The sequence below is a fragment of the Dicentrarchus labrax genome, unplaced genomic scaffold (assembly GCF_905237075.1).
Source record: "Dicentrarchus labrax unplaced genomic scaffold, dlabrax2021, whole genome shotgun sequence".
Classification (NCBI taxonomy): Eukaryota; Metazoa; Chordata; class Actinopteri; family Moronidae; genus Dicentrarchus; species Dicentrarchus labrax.
Window position 1 is genome coordinate 24692805 of NW_026136702.1, and position 18069 is coordinate 24710873.

At 40.6% G+C, this 18069-nt stretch overlaps 1 protein-coding gene across 1 annotated transcript; it reads left to right on the forward strand.

Annotated features, from left to right (window-relative positions):
• The first annotated feature begins 421 nt into the window (after window positions 1-421).
• Window positions 422-17220, forward strand: nvl (nuclear VCP like). Its single transcript, XM_051422977.1, is given in 25 exon segments — window positions 422-577; window positions 1127-1166; window positions 1298-1397; window positions 1890-1960; window positions 3809-3861; window positions 4127-4217; window positions 4346-4406; window positions 4604-4852; window positions 6005-6107; window positions 6349-6425; window positions 6553-6909; window positions 7005-7122; window positions 7660-7804; window positions 8115-8430; window positions 8771-8992; window positions 9577-9645; window positions 9647-9682; window positions 10888-10950; window positions 11244-11363; window positions 12420-12519; window positions 13070-13176; window positions 13824-13900; window positions 14978-15069; window positions 15467-15564; window positions 16988-17220. Coding segments are annotated over 23 exon segments (2727 nt in total). The 5' UTR covers window positions 422-577; window positions 1127-1166; window positions 1298-1340; the 3' UTR covers window positions 17033-17220.
• Window positions 17221-18069: the final 849 nt, after the last annotated feature.

The window sequence follows — 18069 nt, forward strand, 5'->3', positions numbered from 1 at the left end:
AAACCAACAATTGTGTATTTTGTGATAATACTACGAATCATTTATTTAGTAATAATTATTTATATCTTGTGTAAGTATTTTGACTGGCTTTGCTCAAATGTTTTTTTTTTTGTTTGTTTTCTGTATGCACTCTTATTTCACTTTCGTATCATGTAGGGTTGTTGTTTGTACACATACATAAAAAAACAAAAAACAATGGAAAACGAAAGACCCTGTTTTATTTTGAAAACCGTCACCCGGATGCCATTCATTGTCTTAGGGTGGCGACGTCCTGACCCGCCCTACTCTGGTTCTGATTGGCTAGTTCTCGTTCCCTTTATTTGTTTGGGTTGGTTAAATGTAAGCGTGAGGCGTGCGATTGGTAAAAATGCCACATGGTAAGCCAATCAGAGGTAGCGTAGGGCGGGTCGTGTCTATAACGTTGGTAAATTAACTTCCGGGGTCAGTAGTGTGTCTCGTTATCACGCTGCCAGCCTGTAAACTCAGTTTGTAGTCAGTTCAACGGGACATTGGCAGCTTTAAACCCAAAAGAAGAAGAATTGGAGCCGTGTGGCTATGTGGGGCTGTTTTTGTTGAGGTTAGTTTCGACGTGTAGCTGTCAGTGAACTGTTGACAGAGTGTGTTTGGGTTGAGGTCTGTCTGTCCACATGACAACCTGGAAATGGGTCACTATAGTTCTCTAACTTACAGTTCGTTATTTATGAAAGGAAATGTTGTTGTGCCATAAAGTAAGGAGGTTAAAACTGTGACATTTTTTTAACTTGTTAATGATTTCCCTCATGTTTTACAATAGATATAGTAGCTAGCTATTATTATTGATAAATAGTAGTTCTTGGATGTAACTCTAGTTCTATGAGTACCTGCCATCTAACTTGTCTAAGTTAATCCAGGCCTACTGATATTTTTGTATTACTTCTCTGTTAATAAAAAAAGATAATAGTTAAATAATTAAAGTTGTGATTAATAATGGAAATAACCCTTATCAATGCTTCCTATATGTAAGTGTGTATGTATGTCGCTCACTGCTTTGAGAGGGGAGCTGCAATGATTCATTGATTAATCGGTCACAAGAAAATAAGTTGGCAAGTATTCTGATAATCAATTAATCGTTTCAGTCATTTTTCAGGAAAAAATGCCAAACATTAGCTGGTTCCAGCTTCTTAAATGTGAGGATTTGCTGCTTTTCTTTGTCATTTATGACAAGAGTCTTTGGGGTTGCACAATGTGGTACAAACATCATACTGCCATTATTTTGACAGACATAGGGATTACGATATGATTTGATTTCTCATTTCAGTCTTGTCCTGAAAGTCCTGCCGCCGGCTCAGAGAAGCTCAGTGATGAAGAACAGAATCGGTGGCTCACTGGACAGTCGGCTCAAACAGAGAGTGGAGCAGGTACAGCCTGAATAACACAATGAGTTTAGAGCTGCAACTGTTAATTGATTAATCGAATAGTTGTCAGCTATTGAATGAATCGCTAAATATTTTTATAATCAATTAATTGGTTTTTTTCCCAGCTTCTCAAATGTGAATGTTCTGCTTTCTTTAGTCCTCTATGACTGTAAACCTTTCATCAGTCTTTCAACAAGCGAGGTAATACTAGCAATAACAAACTTAATTTAGCACATATTTCAAACAGTAACTGAACAGGACCTAAACATAAGTCTTAAATCATGGGACAGTATGGTAACCGTCCTACCATCAGAGGACATCATGAGGGAGACTACAGCGGTGATAAATGTAACCCCCTGAGTCTGCTCTTGTTCTCAGATTAATTCATGCTGTTTCCATGTTATTCTTCCTGTTACATTGCCATGTGAACCTTAACTGTGTGAACTTCTGATATCAGTGTCAGTCATCTTTTTTTATGCTGAATTCTGTTTTTAGTATCTGGCGTCCAGCAGCTGTCAGTATGTGGACCTTTCAGCCACAGCCCTGGAGCTTCAACGGCAGTACAGGTAAGTCCATCAGAGCAGTGATTTCTTCTGGCTCAAACTCTCAAGAAAAGGTGTTGACTCTGCTTAACTTTGCTTCCAGCTGTCCCTGAAATTTGTAGTCAGTAAAACATCCAATAAATTAACACAGACAAGTTAAAATGTATGGAAGTCTTCTTTTTCTTTTAAGCTGTTCAGTTACTCTATCTTCATTGTATATCAATGAAGATAGAGTAATTGAAACACTTCACAGTGAAAAACAATAGAGGTCAACAGCAACATGATCGTACAATGGATTAACCCTTAAATTAAATATTATCCCTGTTTACACCTGGGATTAACATGTGTCTGGGGTGATCTGATTACAACTAGACAGCTTAAAGTACATCAGTTCACACCTGGCATTAAGTCCACTTCAAATCAAAGGTTCACAACGAGATGAATCAGCTTTAGAACATTGAGCATAGAGAGAGACAACATAGAGTGTGAAACTGGTTGTCTCAGCTTGACTCATGCCGGCCGATGGCGTTGTGTGCAGCTCAGTTTGTCAAATCTCCAATGGTGGCTTCACCTGTTTTAACAACCAATTGGTTTCTTGCACAGTCAGCTGGTCAAGTCAGTTAACTGTCAGCTGGTGAAAATGGCATCAGCCTTAAAATGTACCCATAAACGGCTCCATGTTCTTGACCCTCTCATTTTATTGAGTTTTTTTATTGTTTAATCAATGAAATGCAACAGTAGCAAGTTACACGCTATCACTATACTCATTTTATGTTTTAGAACACAAATTATATCCAGCTACAAAAAAAGCCTGAAAAACTGTCTGTTAGTACAGAAGTACAGGCTGTTCAGTACAAAGATTAGATTTTTTTCTAAACTCCTATACCAGCCTGAGTCTCATCTTCAACCCTGCAGGACAGACATTCCGTGGTGGCTGTGAGATTTTATAACTGAACTGGAAATCTGATGTTTTCACATCACTGATCACAAAGAAAGGCATTAATTCCAGAGAAAGTAAAAGTGTGTGTCTTGCTTGTATCATGGAGCATCTCACGTGCTGGGCTCCAGCCAACACGCTGGGACAAACAGACACAAAGAAAGAAAGAAGTTCATGTGTAACGTTTGCTAAATTTACAAGAAAGCCCAAATAATTAAGAATTTGTTGTAGACAACGATTAACCAAGTTTATAACGTTTCTCCTCACTCAAAAACTTAAGATTAAGATTTTTAAAGGGAGTCTGGGGAAATTGCAGTTACTAGTTCATCAGAGAAACCAGTGTGAACTAAACGGAAATCAGACAGTGTCTCTTTGTGTACCTTCAGTGTGGACCAGGACACATTGCGTACACACTGCTGAAAGATCATATGTGGCCCAGACTAACCTCTGAATGTGTTCTGAGCAATCGGATCTCAATGCAGCTTGGCAGCATTCACACCTGTACTTAAAGCTGTCCACTTGTGATCAGATTACCAAGGATGCATTTTAATAGCAGGTGTAAACAGGGCCTAATAGAGTTAGAATGGTAGCCTACCTGGTGGAGCGGGCGCACCATGTAGTACCACAGCCTGGGTTTGATTCCGCTCTGTGGCCCTGCATGTCATCCTCTGCCCTTTCCTGTCTATCTTCATTTATCCTTTCAAAATAAAGGCATAAAAAGTTATAGCCCAAAATATCTTCAAAACACAGAAAAGAATTTGGACAAAAACTGCATGTGCCAGTAGCACCTTCATGAAGGTGGGAGTCATTGCTGAGTTGTTGGATTAGACTGCATCTGTCTCAATTATACTGGACACTGGGTGTATATTGATTTGTAAATGTATATGTCTGTAAATTAACAGTCATGAAGTGTTTGGTTTATATTGTATCCTTAGAATGGAGTATGGCCGAAGAAACAAGACGGCTTTCAGGATTCAAGTAGAGAAAGGTAAGAGAGGCAAAAGCAGATAATGCTTGATCACACTGTGACAGGACTTTGGCCTGGATATGTTTCCAAGGTCATTATTCTAAACTGTAAATTGACACTGGAGAGATGAAATAGTAGCATGAAGTCTGAGAAAACCAAAATAATTCCACACATGACCTCTCCAGCCTCACGTACCAATCAGTCCATTCCAGTTTTCATCATTAAAGCCTCCTCTTTTGCAAAATGTATTTTAAGGAGCTCCGATGTCATTTTTCCTGTCTCATAGTGTACGAGGTGATAGCGAAGGAGACTGGGCTCAATGATCTGGAGAGCAAACACTTGGCTAAGAGAGCCAAGCACAGCCGCAATGACACTGGGTAAAGGACCCTCTCTGCTTACTGCCTGGTTTGGACCAGCGGGATCATGTCTGTCACCTCAGGGCTCTAACAGTCCTTCTCTCTGCTCCACTCTCCAACTCACGCCTTCCCCTCCTGTGTGTTCACAGTGACAGCAGCAGCAGCTCGGAGGAGTCCTCTGACAGTGATGACCCCATTCTGGAGAACACTGTAAGAAATGATGTGAAGATTAAATCTGAGGAATAACAGTAGAAACGTGTTGGTTATATTATTTCCTTTAGCTCACACTGCTGGCTAATAAAGCAGAATCATATATTTAGCACTGAAAGAACACTTGGCTCCACCTAGGCTTTTTTTAAACAATATTTTTAAATCTGATTCTGACTGTGTGTTTTTGCCACCCACAGCCCACCAACCACATGAACAGCTCTCTCACATCCCTCTACCGGAAGGGACAGCCTGACTCCAGCACCTGCTCCTCACCCAGGAGAGATCAGCTCGTTGCCAGCAGTCCTGCCACCGTAGCTAACCCCCCTCCTAATGCAGGGACGCTGGTTTCCACAGGAGGCTGGTTCATTGATAGAGGCAGAGGCCCTGAGAAGAGCAACATCCTCATTGACCTGTGTGAAGAGGAGCCAACTAACACAGCAACAAACGTATGTACATGTGATTCATGAGGTCTGCAGTACAACTTGACATTATAACTCACCAGGTGTTATGTTGTTCTCTCACAAGGGAAAAAGCTCAGAATATAAAACATTGCCTGTTAGATAAGAGGGCTGTGTATTGGCAAGAATCTAGCGATCCGATACATATCACAATACAGTGGTTATGATTCAATATATTGTAATTTTAAAAAAATATATTTTTTTAATTTCCATTATTTTTAACATAAAAACGGAACATATACATTTTTTGAAGGAATTTGTTTATTGAAGACTAAGACATGCATTGTGTTGGGCTCAGAAAAGGTCATTTATTACTCATTACTCTTTTCAAAAGTAATATTATTACTTACTCCCTGCCAACAGTAATTAGTTGCACTACTTTTCTGAGTTTTAAGTGTTCCCATCTTCCAAGCTACTTTCCTCCAAGGAATCCAATGTGATTGGATTGTTGGATTTCAAATCAGTAGGTAGTAATGTTGTAACTAATTATTTTTGAGGGGGTTAACTGTACTATTATTACTTAAATGTATTAGTAATAAGTTACACTACTAGTTACTGGGGAAAGTAATATTATTACTGTAATATTACTAGTAATGCCTTACTGTCCAACACTGAAGATATGTTCTAAGCAGGATGGTTTAAACATGATAGGTTATATTATATATATAATAATATATTATTATTATTATTATTATTATTATTATTATATTATATTTCTGTGATACAGTAAAATATAATACCAGCAATGCTGACGTATTGGGCCGGTGTGATGTGTGGGCAGTGATGCATGATTGACAGTTATCAGCCATTTAGTGCTAGAGAAGCTTCATTGCTGTAAATAATGTTATAAGGAGTTCGGTCTACACCTGCTCTATTTGAAAAGTGTCCTGAGATAACTTCTGTTATGATTTGGCGCTATACAAATAAAATTGAATTGAATTAAATTGAATTAAATTGAATTGAAATTGCCCTTAAAAAACATGTGGAACTTAATACAACAAACCAGAGGAATGAGGAATGAACACAGAGGTTAACAATAATCTGACCCTCTCACTCGAGGTATTTCACTTTGCTCTGTATGTGTTCAGCTGACGATGCTCGACTCATCCACCAACTGCCATTTCTTTTTGTCACCCGCAGACAGATGTTTCCATGCTGGAGCCTGAGAAATCTCACAAAAAGTCAAAAAAAAGGACGAAGATCTCTAAGGAAACTACTGAGTCTCGCACAGTGACCAAGAAAGGTGCTACCTCGTCTATTCAACTAGAGTCTAAGTATAAAATATAGATCAGCACACAACAACGTAATCCTTACTGAGCTTGTCAAACACTGCACATAGGGTCGCAGCTAACAATTATTTCCATTATTGATGAATGCATTTATTGTGTTTGTTATGTAATGTTTGTTTCTTGAGGTTGTTTAATTGATTAATAGTCCTCTATGTTACATTACAAGCCATTTTTTCTGTATGAATCACTTCTCAGCTAAGTCAAAGTCCCCAGAGCTCCAGTATCCCTCCCTGAAGTTTGAAGATGTGGGAGGTAATGAAGAGACGTTAACGGTTCGTATCTTCAACCTCACAGCGTCCACTAGGAGTCACCAAACTCTTTCAGTTTCATTGCTGAGGGTATGTTATATTATCCATTTGTATTGTAGTTTTCAGTTGCTATTATTTGATCTTGTTGCAGGAGGTGTGTAAGCTGCTGATCCACCTTCGTCACCCAGAGGTATATCAGCAGCTGGGGATGGTTCCTCCGAGGGGCTTTCTCCTCCACGGACCCCCTGGCTGTGGAAAGACCCTGCTTGCCCAGGCTGTGGCCGGGGTGAGTACTGCCCATGGAGATAATAGAGTCCTGTTGAATCTCAAATGCTGTGTTGCAAGTTCTGTTAAATTACCTGCCACTGGGAATACGGATATAGAAATTGCCCATCTTCTGCTTCAGGAGCTGCAGCTGCCCATGTTGAAGGTGTCCGCTCCAGAGCTGGTGTCTGGAGTGTCCGGGGAGTCTGAACAGAAGCTCAGAGAGCTGTTTGACCTGGCTTTGGTCAGTGGAGCTTTTCTTCTTGCTGATCCAGTATAACTGCTGTTATTGATATATGATAAATAATGTTGACCACGTCTTTCTCTCTGCCCTTGCAGAGCTCCGCCCCATGTATCCTGTTCATAGACGAGATAGACGCCATCACCCCTAAGAGAGAGGTGGCCTCTAAAGACATGGAGAGGAGGATTGTAGCCCAGCTGCTCACCTGCATGGACGGTAGGGTACACTGCCTTAGTAGTGACGTGTAAGTTCACTTACTGGAACAAGCAGACTCATATTATGTTATATTACAAGTTATATATATCTATCAAAATGAATGGACATAAACCTGACATGAGTTAAACATTGATTATTAATGTCTGACTTCCCTGTCTAATATGAATATTTTGAAAATAGTTTACAGGAACACTCCTGTTATTCTTCCTCTAAAGTTTAACCTAATGACAAGAAACTTGTTTCTGTTTATCCTTTAAAAAAAAACATATGTCATTTAAAAAGATAAATTGCTTGTTTGTGTGATGCACAACACTTAATGTAGGTGAGGTTAAGTTGATCTAAATCTACTTTTGGACATTTTAAATACCCTTTTGGTGGAATTAGTTTAACATATTAAACTTGTCTAGTAAAGAGCTGCAAGTTGAAATAGCAGTGGCAGTTTGGGCTAGCTATTTAAATTAGAGAATTTCTGTCTAGATTCTTGAGCTGGACTTCCGCGGGGGAGATGACATATCTTTGGTGTTTGCCTCCCGACAGACTTGAACAGTCTGACAGTGACAGCACAGGTCCTGGTCATCGGTGCCACCAACAGGCCAGACTCCCTGGACCCCGCCCTCCGCAGAGCGGGACGCTTCGACAGAGAGATCTGCCTGGGTATTCCTGATGAAGCAGCTCGTCTCAGGTCAGCCATACATGAGGATCCACATCACGTCGTGATAATCCAGATTATTAGTCTCTAAACACAGTCCATTTTGTCTATTTACCTGCTGGTCAAAGCTTCATTTATCATCCCTACATCTCCAGATTTCCTCACAGCTCTCTGTTGATGTGTTTGACATTCTAGTATGACTGTGCTCTTTCCAGTAGATTCCTCTGTCTTTGAAGTAAACGCAGTGATATGTGCAAATCGTTGGGATTTAGGGATTTAGGCATTTACCAGAAGATCACAATATCTGGCTCTGTTCACACTCAGAATGCTCTGTCCCTGTCAGGATCTTGAAGACATTGTGTCGGAAGCTGAAGCTGCCGGAGGACTTCGAATACCAGCAGTTGGCCCGCCTCACCCCAGGCTATGTGGGCGCAGACCTCATGGCTCTGTGCCGTGAAGCTGCCATGAGCGCCGTAAACAGGGTTCTGCTGGAGATAAGAGGACGGCCGCAGAGCCACAGCCAGACCTCCACTGAAGAACCGTTAACAGGCGGAGTCCTGACTGAGCCTGCTGCAACAGACGATGAGGTCAGAGAGCAACAGACTGCAGACATCATCAACCCAGTACCTCAGGAAGAGTCGGGACAGAACCACCCGCAGGTATGGAGCTTTTGCTTTTATTAGACAGGACAGCTGAAGGTTGACTGGAAAGGGGGGAGAGAGGGGGGTTGACTCATAGCAAAGACTGCAGCAAGGACTCAGCCTTTGGTACATTTTTAAACTGATTATTTGCATTTTGTCACCGTGTTCATCACAAGAGAAATGTATTTGAACCAACAGCAGTGTGAATAAAAAATCAGTTTAATCAGTTGCCCTGCTGTGTTTCCAAACATTACTGAACTTTAATCACATCAGTAATAAAGTAATCAAGTAGTTTGAGAGTGACAGCACTTTCCACTTACGGAATTTGACTTTTATTTGACTTGCGTGCTCTGTCCAGCAGGGGGAGCTGTGGCACCTGTTGCATCTGCTGAAGAACACTGAGAGTCTGTCAGAGGAAGAGTTGGCCGGCCTATCCATCCTCATGTCAGACTTCCAGGCCTCTCTGGCCAGTGTCCAGCCCTCGGCCAAGAGGGAGGGCTTCGCCACCGTGCCTGATGTCACGTGGGAGGACGTGGGAGCGCTGCAGGACATCAGGGAGGAGCTCACCATGGCCATACTGGTAAACACCAGGCCGTCTCCACATTTAACTTCCACGATCTGGACTCAGGAGGAGCTTCAGCCTTGCCTCTGGGATCATTAAGTGTTGTCATACTTTCAACTTTTAATTTAAGGATGAGATTTCATATGTTAAAATGATTCCATAGCTGCAGACCTTGTCCCTTTTTAATATATACAGAGATTTATCAAGAAAATGTAGATGTGCCATGACTGTGAGCTGTTATTGGTCCCAGAAGACTGTCCTGTATCCATAGCTACAAGATGAACAGACTGGGTTATTTAGAGTGCAGTGGTGGACTGGCTGTGATCTGGCCCACGTTTCATCTGATTCACCGTTACTGTTTGCCCTAAATTGTGTGTGTGTGTGTGTGTGTGTGTCTCTGTTTGTTTGTGTGTGTGTGTCTCTGTGTGTGTGTGTGTGTGTGTGTCTCTGTGTGTGTGTGTGTGTGTGTGTGTGTGTGTCTCTGTGTGTGTGTGTGTGTGTGTGTGTGTCTCTGTGTGTGTCTCTGTGTGTGTCTCTGTGTGTGTCTCTGTGTGTGTGTGTCTGTGTGTGTGTGTGTGTGTGTCTGTGTCTGTGTGTTGCAGGCTCCAGTGCGTTCTCCAGAGCAGTTCAGAGCTCTGGGGCTCAGTGCTCCGTCTGGTGTGCTGCTGGCTGGGACCTCCAGGATGTGGAAAAACACTGCTGGCTAAGGTTCCCACACAGTGATACCTGATAGTTACACAGCACTATTGAAATTTTAAACTAACAAAAAAAAAAAAAAGGAAAAAAAAAAAAAAAAAAAAAAAAAAAAATTAAAAAAAAGGGGTTAAAAAGGTAAAAAAAAAAAAAAAAAATATTAAAGAAGGGGGGGGGGGAGAAAAAAAAAAAAAAAAAGGGGGGGGGGGGGGGGGCGTTAAGTTTTAAATAATAATAATAAATAAAAATGTCTTAAAATATGAATTTGACAGATCTTAAGAATTGACTATTAAATAAGTTAATGTTACTTTGAAAATGCTTTATACTTTATATGTCACATTTAAATGCCTTTTTTTGAAAGAATGTGTATTGATCATGCTGCAACAGCTACAAAACCAAATCATAATGGAACCAATATGGAATTTCCTTCATATCCCACGTACCTTTTTTGCCAGTATGGATGTACAATAGGTCTGAAGTTGCATTAGTAATGGTCCTAAATTGAACCCGATGACACCTGAAACTTTCTGAAAGTGAAATGAGACTCATATAGAGCTCTGGAATCAGGAAGTGGTTAGCCTAGCTTAGCAATAGAGACAAAGTTAAAAGAATACACCTGCTAACACCTCTAAAGCTCATTGGCTAACAATTGTCAGATCAAGTCAGATGTTTTTCTTGTGTCAGAGCAGCTCCATTTGCAACATCACAGAAAAGACATAAATTAGGACAAGAAACAAACATACATACATTTAACTTAGCCAGCCCTGTAATGTATTATTATGGTTGGCTGATTCATCAAGTTTCTCATCGGTCGTTTGATTGACAATCTTTGAGCAGATATTAATTTGATTGACATGAAACAGAAATTACAGTAAGTTGTGGTTCTAGGAGGAGTTAACATGCTGGAACTATTTCTTGTTGAACAGCAGCCAGGTGCAGTGACACAGCTTCCTGGAGTCTTGTCGTCACAGTGAGGTTGCCAGATCTGCTACCTTTGTGCCTCTACAGAGCCTGTGGTCACGACTGTTCTTCAACAAACTGTTTCAGCATGTTTTTACACTGTTTTTGTTTTTACTGTTCTTAAATCAAACTTCTGTTTCTACAAAGACAGAGAAGCTGGTCATTGTCTCACTGTGTCTCACTGTGTCTCACTGTGTCTCACTGTGTCTCACTGTGTCTCATTGTGTCTCATTGTGTCTCATTGTGTCGTCTCCTGACAGGCAGTGGCCAATGAGTCTGGCCTCAACTTCATCTCTGTCAAGGGTCCAGAGCTGCTCAACATGGTGAGTCAGTAAGCTGCAGGGACATGTTTGTGTAGCAGAGGCTGCCTGTGTATTGTTGCATTGTCGTAGAGTTGGATCACTCCTTTTTAACCTCTGCCTAGTGGTTTCTGCTAGCATCACTTCAATGTGCTTGATTTGCCCTATTTTTCCCATCCTGTTTACATGATCCCACTTTGTGTCTTTCTCTTCACACCCTCACACTGAATGTTGTAAACACTCTCGGAGCAGCGCGTCACCCTTGTTGTCGTGTTTCCTGTCCTGATGTTAGAACTAACTGAAGCTTGTCTGTGCAGTATGTGGGAGAGAGCGAGCGGGCGGTCAGACAGGTCTTCCAGAGAGGACGCAGCTCCGCTCCTTGTGTCATCTTCTTTGACGAGCTCGACGCTCTGTGTCCTCGCCGATCAGGTCACGAGGTGAGAGGGATCTCGATTTACAAAGAAATCCATAAGCATCATGTTCGACACATCATTCCACAATGCTGCGCAGCAGCTGTGCAGTGGAGCATCCTGTCAGTTGATGCCAGTAGCGCACACTAGATGCACCATAAAGACAGCAGGAGCAGTCAGGGTGCAGCATCGAGATCAAATTCCTGTTTTTCCGGAGAGCTGATGTACATCTACCCTGGGAAACAGGAGTGGGGTCATATATGCTGCTGTACAAGCATAACAAACAATGTGTTCAGTGTGTTGTGAGTCTTGCGTCTAGGTGTTGGTCATATAACATTTCCACTTAAGAGCTAATGATGACATTTGTAGGTTTGCGTGCTTACCTACGGCAGCATATTCGGGCCATTATGGATAAAAAAGTGAGGATAATATTCTGAGAAAAACCTCTGAAACATTTCTTTGTTTTAATCACCTTTTGAGATTTTTCTTACAAATAAGTTAGTGAGTTTTTCCTAGCAGATTACTGAGGGAGCTGCTACTCCATCTCAGAGAATATCCAAGTTTTTTTTCTTTTTAAAAAAAATATTAATCAATTACATTATTTTTAACTTACCTACCTATGCCGTTGTACTCATCTCCTGTTTCATCACCTATATTGTTTCTCTTTTATTCTCAAAACAAAAGAGAGAAGTCTTACAATGCTACATCATATATTCTATATTGTAGTGTATATTTGTAGTGGTGTAAATCACTATATACTATCAATATCACAATTTTGACTAGATTCTTCAAATTGGGATTTTTATTTAAGATTATTCTATTTTTAATTAATTAATTAAATGTATTTTCTTTGTCAGTTTTCAGAATTTTTCAAAATGGTTTACTCATTGAATAAACCTCTGTATTAATGTGAAACTGTCCTTATGTTCCTACAAATTTTACTGTTGTAACAAATACCACAACTTCACACTGTTAAGTGGAAGTAGAAGACTGCTTTTAAACAGACAGAGATTGAATATCTTGTAAATGTAAAAATGTATGGTGCTCATTGCTTTCTACATGTGACCCACTGTGTGTGTTCAGTCAGGAGCCAGCGTCCGCGTGGTCAACCAGCTGCTCACAGAGATGGACGGCTTGGAGACTCGACGGCAGGTCTTCATCATGGCCGCAACCAACAGACCAGGTACAGATCCAGCTTCAGTCAGACCTGGACCCCCTCAGGGTAACCAGAGACCTGCTGAAAGAGGCTGAGACTGTTTGGAACAGCTGGAAGAATTTCAGTTTCAACAGTTTCAACAGTGGCAGAAAGCAACACATACATTTACTCAAGTACTGCACTTAAGTACAATTTAATTGTGCCTGTACTTTATTTGACTATTTCAGTTCTTTGCTACTTAAAATACAGTACTTGTTGAAGATGAAAGGAGACCATTTTGGCTTGTGACCTCTTTACAAAAACAGTTGGTTCTCCTGCAATGTTCAAGACCCAAAGAGATCCACAAGTTAGTCCAGCGCCACCTCAGCTAACAGTAACATGCTGCTTACACATTGATTTAATGTCATACATAATAATGATCACAGGGGGAATTTTCCTGTGGAGTCATTTTCATTTTGATTTGACAGTTTTTTTAAAGTAGATTAAAAAATATATTTTTGTATTCAGTCATGAAATATAGGATCCAAATCACTATTTATAGAGGCTTTGAAATGGTTGTCACTCTCTTGTCTTTCAGATATCATCGACCCCGCCATACTCAGGCCAGGTCGTCTAGATAAAACCTTGTATGTGGGTCTGCCACCTCCAGCGGACCGCCACGCCATCCTGCTCACCATCACAAAGGTAAGATGGAGAAAAGCACAATAATCCATAATGTAATGATTGTTTTTTCTTTTTTACTTTTTATTTGGAAAAGCATTTACATGAAATAGCAGGTTATTCCCAGCACTTCCCAGTTTGTACCATCTAGAGCCACGGGACTGAAAAAAGAAACAAATATAAATATATATATATATACTACTTACACACATCCACACGTACATATGCACATGTATGTAAACAAAATATTAAAATAAGGAAAATGAGAGGAAGAGAAGAGAAAAACAAGGAATAATTATCAGGACAGATAAATTATTGACAGTTTATTAAAGTTTTATGTTCTTTGCTAGAAAAATAAATGAACAAGACTCAGAACTGTTTTGTTGTGTTATTAATAATGTAAGTTATATTTGGTTAGGTCAGAGCTATAGAATATTAAATCATCCATCTTTGCTCAGGACATCTTAGCCTTTCTTACCCTTAGGTGTGTTAGGAACAAGTTGGGAACTTTTTAAATACAAAACTGTGAAATTATTGGTCATGTTATTGGTATCGGCTATGAGAGGCAGCAATTATAGCTGCTAGCAGTTTCCCCCTGCTTCCAGTCTTCCAGCTAGGCTAAGCACATGTCAGAGCGCACACAGATGAAACAGCTGTTGACTATGTTGTAGGGGGGCAGCAAACCTCAGCTGGAGCAGGATGTCTGTCTTGAAGAGATCGCCTTCGACGAGCGCTGCGATTGCTTCACGTGAGTTCCAGCTGTCCTCAGACACCCGCTGAACACATCCACACTGTGAATGAACTGGCTTTAACCTCTCCCACTCCACCCCTCCCTACAGTAAAACTCATTTTACTTTTTTATTATTATTTTTTTCTTTTCTTTTAGAGTGGGCAGAGTCATTAGGGGGAGATGGCAGGTCAACAGTATATGCCACATAGAAGTGGTGAACATCATCTGAAAGCTGCAGCCTGTAATAACCATTGCGTTTGTTTACAGTGTATAAGAGCTTAGAACATTATGGTTTGAGTGCATTATGGGCATCCCGATATCTCATAAGAATTAGATGGCGAGTGCTGCTCTTCTAGAATTTGCTCAGAAAGCCTCTTATTGTCAGTGTAGTGAGAAAGCCATCCCTCCTCTGGATGCCCTCGCTCTCTAGTTTGTTCCTGTGCAGTATCATAAGGCTGTGATTATCCTAGAGGTCCCAATAGTGTATTTTATACAGAAAATAGTCTCATTACAATGAAATGTCGCCTATGGGACGAACATCAGCACACATGAATACAACTGGGCTCATTGGGTCCACAAGAGTCTGAGCTTTCCATTCATTAACAGTTGATACAGTTCCAACACTGTTTGTGGACCCCAGTATTCAGAAATATTAAATACACTAGGAGAAAACAACAGTTATAATGCATGCAAAAATCAGCATGGGAATAGCATAAAGTGTGCAGACATGCACATTTTCATTCAGATATCTTGAGGTCAAAGGTCAGAGGACCCCCTTGAAAATATCCATTAAAATTGTTCCATCGCCAACACTTACCCTAACGTTCTTTAACCCCTTTCCTGACAAGCCAGCATGACACGGTTGGTACCAAAGGATGCGTTAGGTCTGAACCCGCTACAGCCTCTGAAAGACAGTAATGTGGACAAAGGCTGTCAGCGTGGAGTGGAGGAGGTGTTGCACTGTCGGTTTTCTTGCTGACTAAATGTACAAACACTGATCCACCAATCTGTGTGAGAATGAAAAATGATCTTGTGTGTCCGTGTGTGTGTCCGTGTGTGTGTCCGTGTGTGTCCGTGTGTCTCCGTTTGATCCAGGGGTGCTGACCTGACTGCATTAGTGAGGGAAGCATCTGTTAATGCCCTGAGGGCCTACCTGAAGTCCCAGCATTCCTCAGCAACTTCTTCTGGTAACTTCACACCTACCTCTGCACACACGTACAGGATTTAAAGATGGGACTGTAATGTAAAGTAGTGAGTGGAAAGGTTCCCATGGTTTCACTTTACTGTTGAGGCACAGTTTGACATGTGGAAGTAAAGATGCACTAGGGATAGGAATTTTGAGTAATTTCCATACTGGAGTACTTGTTGTTCTATCTTTCTGTAGAGATTAGCCACTTATTCAATAATGTGGCTGGTTTATTTCTTCATCTGCAGTTAACTTGTCCTGCAGGCTAAAGCTAAACACTGCATTTCATTCTGCTCTTTGCAGACCAGCACTCTGTTAGTCGTACTTTCCTCATACATCTTCAGTTGCTGTTTGACGCTCTAATTCCATCTTAAAACTGTGTGGACTGTCGCATACAGGTCACACGTACTCCTCCGGTCCCGTTGCCGACATCAGAGTGAGCAAACAGAACTTTGAAGATGCCTTCAAGAAAGTCCGTCCATCTGTGTCCAAAAAGGTAAGATGGCCTAAACAGTCCAGTAATGTCCAACCTGAATAGTGGTGACAATACTTATATTGTATTGTTTTGTTTAGGTTTTCATTTGCATTCAGTTTCTTCTACCTTAAATCTGTGTCAATGTGTCAGTGGTTACATTTTGCTCCATGGCCTGACAGTTCAGACTCAGTTGGGCCTTTTTGTTCACATTTGAATCACTAAACAGATCTGAGATGTTGGGCAGTGACTCGGAAGTCTGAGACTAGCTTCTGTGTGGCCAGACCTGACGACTTACTTTGAAAATATATATACATAAAACCTCTTTCTAATTTAACAAAAAGGGTCATAAAAGATCATAATTAAGTTCATTTATACAGCACTTGTCACCACAAAGATACAAACTGCTTTACACGGTTGAACCAGGATTAAAACATTTCAGGAAGCAATGAGGCAGTTTAAATGTTACAGAAATGAAGTGGAATAAAGATAATTACCAACAATAAAACAGATAAAACACATTGACACCCTCTTTTTACTCCCTTACTTTGAAATATATACACTAAAACCCAATTACAGGCAGGTCTCCTTCACTAGCCTGGTGTGGCTACTGGTTTTGACAAATAAACCATTAGAAGCCCTTGAAGTTTCATGGTATTTTTTTTTCATTTAACAAAAGAAGACCAGCATGTCAGATACTAAATATTCTTTAAACACACACACAAAACTATTGATACTGTGTAAAATATTCTGTATACTGTGTAAATAAACAACAGTGTGATTTTATGAATGTGAGCACACTGTGAGCCAAACACGTCTCGGTCAGTACCTGATTACTGAAGGTTCAATACCCAGCTTCCTCTTGATCCTCTGAGCTGTTTGTTAATTGAACTGTTGTGTGATTATTTTCCTTTTTATTGATGAGTTCAACATTTCAGACCATATAAAACCAACAAACCTAAAAACAGGTTCGAGAGTGCATCCCTTCTCAGTTTGATAAGCTAAATGAGTTGTCCTTTACGTACATTTTAATGTCCTGGTGTGGTTATTTTATGACACAGTAACACCTCCCAGTGCAACGCAGTGCTTCATTATGTGTGCATTCTCTGCATCCAGTCGCTGCAGAAGGCTCTGTGCTGTACTGTCCCATTACCTCCCTGCTATCAAGTAGCCAGGAGAACCGGTCCGACTAGTCCCACACTAAATACTGCAGCATTAAACTGTGGGCTGCTGCCCTCTGAATTCCTTCATTCTTTCAGAAAATAATCATTTAAGCAAATAGGAGTGTGTGCTGTTGATAGGGGGTCACATCGAGATCTCTGACTGTTTGTAGGGAGAGATGCAGGGCCAACATCCTCCTTTAGGATCCGTTTGAAGCCGTTCATGCTCCACTCTTTTTTCTGTGTGGAAACCACAAACATGCTGCGACTGTGTCCGTGTGTTACAGGACCAGAGGACATACGAGCAGCTGCGAGAGTCCCTCAGCAGGTAGACCAGACCCGCCAACATCACCAGCCAGCAGCTCGCCATTCACACCAACCTCAGTTATCAGTGAATAATTGCATATGCTGTATGTATACACGTTGTATTATGATACGGATTCCTGCTTTTATAATAAAAGTAGAAACCAAAGATAAATGCATCCGGTGTGTACTCTGATAAAAGACGTTATCAAATGTACACATCAGCTACTGCTCTGCTATCGGTGCTTTCTCTGACCACACCCTGAACTCAGTACACTCCTTCCAGCTGCTGTGTGACCGTACGCATGCCGCTGATATCTGCACTGTACACACACTGTTATTACAGATTGTTTCTATTCAGCTTGTCAACACCCAACATGCATCTCTCTGACCTCTGACCTCACTGGTAGAAGATGTGACCATCACAACAACAAATTAAATTTTTTTATACATCCAATGTTTGCTGCAGTAAAGATAAAACTGCTGAGTCAAAGAGTGGGGGGGGGGTCTGGACGAAGAACACGTAAAAGATATATGCTGCAGGCCGATATCTCATCATTTAGTTTATTTCTGTGAAAAAATGTATTCAATTGTTTGCTTAGATAGTTAGTATGTATAACTGTTAAAATACACAATACAGAGAATTGTATAAAGTATAAAAATATCAGGAAAGCTCGTCTCTGATCAATATTTACAGGAAATAATCTGCTCAAAATTCATCTAAATCTCTAATGTTAGACAAATGTCCCGCACTTACCAAGTTCACTGTTGGGGTTCATTGTACAGTTTTGAATCTTTAATGAAATATCCATATAAATGTCACAGTCAGGGGTCATCAGTTTACTCAATGATAGAAAAGGGGTCCCTTGAGAAAAAAGGCTGGAAAACAAACACCAGTCTAACACTGTTTTTTAAATGGGGATCACCTAGAGGTACTTTGGAATACTGCAGGCGGTACGTGAATTTGTCTCAGTATTAATTCAAAAATATATATAGTCATGCATAATTCATCAAATAATTATACTACAATAAGTTCATTAAAAATGTAAATGGTTTTATATTCAAT